The sequence below is a fragment of the Myotis nattereri genome (genome assembly GCF_964212035.1).
Source record: "Myotis nattereri genome assembly, chromosome: 5".
In the NCBI taxonomy this organism is placed as follows: Eukaryota; Metazoa; Chordata; class Mammalia; order Chiroptera; family Vespertilionidae; genus Myotis; species Myotis nattereri.
The window spans coordinates 82,721,815-82,728,905 of NC_138080.1; the positions used below are offsets into that span (position 1 = coordinate 82,721,815).

At 53.4% G+C, this 7,091-nt stretch overlaps 1 protein-coding gene across 19 annotated transcripts in view; it reads left to right on the forward strand.

Moving 5' to 3' along the window:
- LOC308518976 (protocadherin gamma-C4) overlaps positions 1–6,829 on the forward strand; it is a gene marked incomplete at its 5' end in the record, with an annotated part of 148,230 nt that extends 141,401 nt beyond the window's left edge. For all 19 annotated transcript variants that reach the window (XM_081090828.1, XM_081090843.1, XM_081090827.1 and 16 more), the window contains one exon: positions 4,765–6,829. In XM_081090828.1, coding sequence (XP_080946954.1) covers positions 4,765–4,991 — 227 coding nt within the window. In that variant the 3' untranslated portion in view covers positions 4,992–6,829. The remainder of the gene's footprint in view (positions 1–4,764) is intronic.
- Positions 6,830–7,091: the final 262 nt, after the last annotated feature.

Below are 7,091 nucleotides of genomic sequence, written 5' to 3' on the forward strand. Positions count from 1 at the left end.
AGATGATACCACAAAGCACGAAGTACTAGGTCTGGCACGTAGGCCCTCAATCCATGGATGTGGGGGAGGGGTGTTCCCAGCAGAGAGAACAGACTCCGGATATGTGAGACCCCTTCTCTTTTTTTGCTTACCCACCCTCAGAGCAGGGTTTTTGTTTTCCCACGAGGCTAAGGCTAGCAAAGAACTTCACATGCAGTAGAGATTCTGTTGATGGTTATTGTCCCTGAAAAGTCACAAGGGTCCTGCACAGGGGAAGTAGAATGGTATCATTACTATTGAAGAGCGCAGGGTTTGGAGGCAGGTCAACATGGATCCAAATTCTGGCACCCCTGTGCACTGAGAGTCCTCGGGCAAGTTACTAACCTGCTCTGGGCCTCAGTTTCACTGACTCTAACAGGGGCACAGTAATAACAGCTCTCATTGTGGCGTGATAGAGGACCTAATATAAGACCTCAGCACAGAATTAACAGAGAGTAAGGACACAATATAGAGTGGCCAAGACTGGTTAATTATTATCTTTATTGATCCATAGGAGTGGATAGAAGGCCGAATTAGAATAGTGCCCATTAATAAGGCCTAGCTTCTGGAGCAGCACATCTGGGCTTCTATGGAGGATGGTGGGGGATTAAGGCACTGGCCTTACATAGTCACTGGAGGGCTGGTGGGTAGAGAAGCAGGTCAAATCAGAACAAGAATCGCCATAACCACGCCCCTGTGCCAGGCACACGCCAGACAAGCTCTATGGGCCTCATGTCCGTGAACCCTCTCAGCAGCTCTGCGAGGCAGGTCTGATTACTTCCACCTGACAGACAAGAGACTAAGAAGTCACTTGTCCACTAACCTGGCCCCGACTCCCAAGTTGATGTTCTCTCTGCTGCAGTGACCCTGTCTGCCTTGAGATCCAGCCTCTGTTTCCCTTTTAGCTGAGTAAATCGAGGCTGAATTCTTACTGCCCTGTATTATTCTCCAAGATTAGGGTTGCCAGGTAGAATACAAGATGATCAATCAGTTAAATTTTGACTTCAGGTAATCAACAAATAATATTTTAGCATAAGTAGGTCCCAAACATTAGTATTGGGACATACAACACTAAAAAATTGCTTGTTGTGGACCTGAAATTCATATGAACTGGGTACCCTGTGTTTTTACTTGCTAAGTCTGGCAAGCTTCCTCCAGATGTCTGTGAGGCCGAGTGGGGCCAGGACTGTGGTTAGGAAGGGGAAAGTGGCAAAGGCGACCAGCATTCCGGATGGAGCGGAGCGCAGCCCAGAGAGGCCAGATGCTGAGTTTGAAAGAGGGAGGCAGCTGGGTCTGGGGAGAGGCCAAGTCGGGTTCTTGAGGGAAGTAAACAGGCAGTCAGGTATATTTAGCTCTTGTGGCCTTGAGCCCTAAGGCCAGGAAGCAGGCTTTTTAGCCTAAATCCACATTTTAAAAACAGAAATGGAGTATTTATGGCCCCAAACCCTCTCAGAAGGTCCCCTGGGTCATTGCAGGCCGGCCTCCCTCTCAGGGCTCCCCGCCTCTGGCCCACACAGGGCCTGACCTGAGTGTAAGCCGGGGCTCTGGGGAACAGACCCTGGGGGTGGAGGTGGCAGGGTCAGGCCCTACTCTCACTTTCACACCCGCTTCCCTGCCCCGGAGCCAGAGAGGTTCCTGGAGTCCAGCCCAGCCAGGCCTGTGGGGCTGCTGAGGGGGAGTAAGAGGGAGAGAGTAAGTACACTTGGGAGGCTTCTTAAATAAACATTTCAGGGAGGAGGTGTGCTCTCAAGGAGCCTGCGGTCTGCAGTTCAACTGGCTGAGGTCTCGCTTGACCAGGCCTCCTGGACTGCCCTAGAGTTGCTGCCCCAGCCCTGGGTGGAGGGCAGGAGGCAAGGGGAGATTATGGTGCCTGGAGCTGTTTCCCCAGGCAAGGCTGGCCTGGAGAGGAGGCCAGTACCACTTCCACCTCCTCCAAACCAGAGGATGCCCAGGTTCTTCTTGCTGCTCTTCAACATCTGTTTCTCTTGGATGAGGGAAGATGCTGGTCCCTGCCCAGTGTGGCTCTTGCAGGGGTAGAGAGAGGGGCCACTGGAGAATACATTCTACAGGTCAGAGTCTGCTCCCAACTTCTTCCCCACAGATTTACAGACAGGGAAACTAGGGCCTGACTCAAGCAGGGCCTGGTCACGGTCACACAGCTCCTTAGTGGCAGAGCTGACCAGACAGAAGCGAAGTGGCAGCCTCTTTCTAGGAACATTCTTCTCCCTTCAGGTACAGCTCACCTCCACTGCGCCCCACAGGGCCTGGGCCAACATCAGGCCTGTGCCTCTGGGAAGGAGGCGGCAGGGGCTGGCTTAGTCATTTGCACCCAACCTGGTGCTCCACAGAGATCTTGGGTGCCTGTCGGTGTGGGTGGGCCTGGCTTCCAGTTACCCAGTCAAGCCTTTCCTTTATTTCTGTTTCTCTTTCTCTTCCCCCTGTTTCTCCCAAGTCCTGTCTCAATATTGCTCTCCCTATGGCTCTCACTCTCTCTCGCTCTTCTGAGTTCTGAAGTCTCCCCTCTGGCCCTTAAATCACTCTTGAATCCTGGCTCTTAAAGCCGGATCTGGCCCCCTCCCCCATCCCCTCTGTTCCCAGGCTGGAAGAGGGCACGTGGGAGGGGAGGGGGCGGGCAGTCAAGGTCCCAGTACCCTCCTGGAGTGAATTAGGGGAAACCGAGAAATGTTAGCACAATGAAAGGGCTTGGGGAGGAAAAGGGAAGTGGCAGCTGCTCCCTCCCTCCCAGCCCGTCCTCCCCGCCCCCTGAAGGCCCTCTGATCTGGGGATTGGGGACTTGAATTGGAGGCTGTAGAAACCTGAGCGCTGGAGTGAGGAGGCGGAAAGACCCAGGCTCATCCCTCCTTTCCTTCTCTTATGCCCCTCCCCCATCTTGTGCCGTTCTTTGAAATATTTCTCTCTCTATTTCTCAATCCCTGGTTGGTGTCCCAGGATTACTCAGCCTCTCCGGCTTTAGTCACCTACTCTACCCACTCCCTGGGTCCCCGGGGTGGGGGCCAAAGGAGGCTGAGAGGAAAGCTCTCCTCAGCCTGGCTGGGGCTGGGCCGGGCATTCCAGGGGCTTTAACCTGCCCACTGCCAGGGGACTCCAATACCCTTGTGAACTCAGCCATCAGAACGCCTGGCTCCTTCCCCATACACACACACACACACACACACACACACACACACACACACACTCAGCAGTGACACACTGTGATGGCAACAGCAGCTAACATTGCACATGTGCCAGGTGCCTGGGCACTGGGTAAGCACTGTCTCCTTTAAGCCTCACAAAAACCCACGTCCCCACCTTCAACGTGAAAACAAATCACCTTGTTAAAATGCAGATTCAGAGAGTCTGCATTTCTTTTTCTTTTTGTGTTTTTATTGATTTCAGAGAGGAAGGTTAGAGAGGAAGGGAGAGGGTTAGAGAAATAGAAACATCAATGATGAGAGAGAATCATTGATTGACTACTTCCTGCACACTCTACGCTGGGGATAGAGCCCACAACCTGGGTATGTGCCCTGACCAGCAATTGAGCCATGACTTCCTGGTTCATAGGTCGGTGCTCAACCACTGAGCCATGCTGGCTGGGCATGAGTCTGCATTTCTAACAAGCTCCCAGGTGATGATGAGCCAGGGCCAGCATTTGTACTTCCCTGGAAGCCTGTGTCTCCTGTACAGCGGGGAGTTGGGCAGGGCACTGGCTCTGACACCATGAGCCTGTCTGGTCCCGGGATCATCTACTCAGCCTCATAGAAGACTGCTCATGCCTATCTTCTGTCCCCTCCTTTACCCTGCGAGGATTGTGGAGGGCCATGCTGCTGCTGCTGGTGATACTCTGCATACACTTAGGCCTCACCTCTGCTCTAACCTGTGCTGGCTGGGGTGGCTGTGGCCTAGTCTTTTACCTTCTGAGCCTTGCTGTCCTCATCTGTGAAGTAGGGATAACACCACACACCTCACTGGCTTGCTGCGCTGAGGTCAGGAGCCATCATGCACGTGTGCCATCTAGCAAAGTGCTTGGCACAGAGCAGGCAGCAGTCGCTATTCTGAAATGAAAGCCTGGAAGAGCACCCCCTCCTGACTGATAACAGAACCACTAACTGCCTACTCTGTGCCAGGCCCTGGTTGGAGGAGGAAAGGATGCACAAACCATAGTTGAAGGTCCCCAGAAGCCCAGAATCTAGTGTGGAAACAGAGAGGCTCCCTTGAGAAGGGCCAGGACAGGATTTGCGAGCCACCTCGGCGCTGAGAGAAGGAACAGCTAGCATACTCTAAACCCTTACCTTAAGGGCATAGGTTAAAAGAGCTCGGAACCAAAGTTAGCCTGTTAGTCCAGAGCCCCTTACCTCTACCCATGTGGTAGAGATGGTCTTCCCAGTGTGGTCAGGGCTGGGTGTCTTGCAGGCATTCACTAACTGCTTGTACTGTTAAGAGTGGCAGTTGGGCCCTAACTGGTTTGGCTCAGTGGATAGAGTGTCAGCCTGCGGACTGAAAGGTCCCAGTTTCGATTCCGGTCAAGAGCATGTACCTTGGTTGCAGGCACATCCCCAGTAGTGGGTGTGCAGGAGGCAGCTGATAAATGCTTCTCTCTCATCGATGTTTCTAACTCTCTATCCCTCTCCCTTCTTCTCTGTAAAAATCAATAAAATATGTTTTTAAAAAATCAATAAAAAATATTTTTTTAAAAAAGAGTGGCAGTTGGGACCCACGGTTTAGCCCCTGACTTTCCTGTCTCTGCAGAAGCCGCTGATGGGAGCTCCACCCTGGGAGCAGGCGCTGGCACCATGGGCTTGAGCGCCCGCTACGGGCCCCAGTTCACCCTGCAGCACGTGCCCGACTACCGCCAGAATGTCTACATCCCTGGCAGCAACGCCACACTGACCAACGCAGCGGGCAAACGGGATGGCAAGGCCCCGGCAGGTGGCAATGGCAACAAGAAGAAGTCTGGCAAGAAGGAGAAGAAGTAATGTGGAGGCCAGGCCTGGAGCCACTGGGCCGCCTCCCCCCAACCAGCCCAGCCTCTCCCTACCTGGATCCAGGACTGGGATTTTCAGGGCTCACCCCCAGGATCCTGGTGGGGCCCAGGCCATGCTCCCCTTGGGAAACAGAAACAAGTGCCCAGTCAACACCACCCTTTCTGTCCCCAGGGGATTGAATATGCAAAGGGAGTTCTGCTGGGAACCCCCATCCAATCAATTGCTGTGCCCATGGGGGTAGGGGGGTTAGTGTAGACATCATTTATCACACCTGCTTTAGTTAGAGCTGAACTCCTCCATCTTCCAAATTCAATCAGGCCCAAACGTCCCCTGCCTCCCTCCTACCTATGCCACCCCAGCCCACTCTTTTCACAGCTCCTCTTTTTTGAGTAAGGTGGTTGGGGTGTTGAGGTACCTGGTGACCTAAAAAGGCTCATAATTCTGAAGAGTTGAAAGGGCATCGTGACCTCTTGGCCTCTCCTTCAATTCTGAAACTCCCCCCAAAGCATGGTTTGGTGCCAGTCCCTTCACCTCCTTCCAGAGCCTGAGTCCAAGCTCAAGTTTTGGGAGACATGGCCACCATTCCATGGTAGTGATGCTTGCTGGATTTAGGGAGGGCATTTTGCTACCATGCCTCTTCCCAATGCCCTAGGGACCAGTTTTTTGTTTTGTTTTGTTTTGTTTTGTTTTTCATTGTTTGATGTTTCCGCTGCATGCTGTGACTGCCCCCTCCCCAAAAAAGAGACTCCATTGCATGTTCCAAGACCGTATATGGTGGTAAAGTAAAGAGGGAAGGGTGTGTATGTGGATGGGGGGAGGGAGGGTGGATAAATCTTGACCCATTAGTTAACAGGGTCTTGCAGGAGGCTCAGTATGTTCCCAGGGTACTGACCAGATCCCCAAATTCCAGCCATAAACCAGGCACCAGGCTGAGCCCTCATCTACCACATACATACAAGGCTCCACCCAAGCAGCCAGCTTTGGGCTGAACTACCAGCACCAATGGATTTAAACTGGCATTGCAGTCTAAGGAAGTTCTGAGCAGGTTTGGGACCGGGTTCCCTGGAGAGGTCAGAGGGGCTCTGTGGGTGCTGGGTACTCCAGAGGTGCCCCCTAGTGGAACGATCAGTGTGTCCCCTCCCTCCTACCCCAGCAGGAAGGGAGGGCCAGCTAGGCCATTCTTGGTCCCTGGGTTGAGGAGACAAGGGATTAGAGTAGGGACCAAGTGGACAGAAATTCTCAGCCCAGGATCAGGCTTCTCCGCGGGGCCCCTGCATTCCCCAAGCCTTGGTCCTTCACCTTGCCAGGTGCCATCTCTTCTCTGTGAAGGCCACTGCCCAGGCCCTCAGTCCACCCGCTAGTGGCCAGAGCCTGGTTCAAGTCCCCAGTGCCTCCTTGTGCATAAACCTTCCCCGGCAACCCACTTCTGCCTCCCTCTCCCCAGTCCCGTTCATCCAGCGGGGCTGTGCTAGAACCCCACCCTCGTCCTTACAGTAGTGTAGAGACCCCCTGCCTCCCTCTTTGGCTGGTGTAGAATAGCCAATAGTGTAGTGCGGTGTGCTTTTCCGTGATGGCGAGTGGGCAGCGGGCGGCGGGCTCCGCGCAGCCGTCTGTCCTTGAATCTGCCTGCGGTGGCCCGTGCTGTGTTTTGTGCTGTGTCCACGCACTGCGGCGACCCCCTCCCTGGTACTGACTCCTATAAGCGCTTCTCTTTGCATAGTCACGTAGCTCCCCATCCCTTTCCTGTGTCTCACGCAAGTTTTATACTCTAATATTTATATGGCTTTTTTTCTTTGAAAAAAAAATAATAAAAAGGTTTTCTTCTGAAAGGTTGAACGTTTCTGTGTAAGCGATGGAGGCTCCTGACAAGTTTGGATGACGGGATGAGCTGAGGAGTGCACGCTGGAAGCCTGGGATCGGGAGGCGATTATGGTGTTTGCATCTTGGTTTTGTGTCATTGCCACGAGTCTGTGTGACTGTTTATGCTTGCAACACCGGTGTGCATATGCAATAGTGTGCGATTGACTAACTCTGCCGGTGGATCTGTATGCCGTGTGTGCAATCGGCTTGCGGGTTCATTGTGGGGGAGGG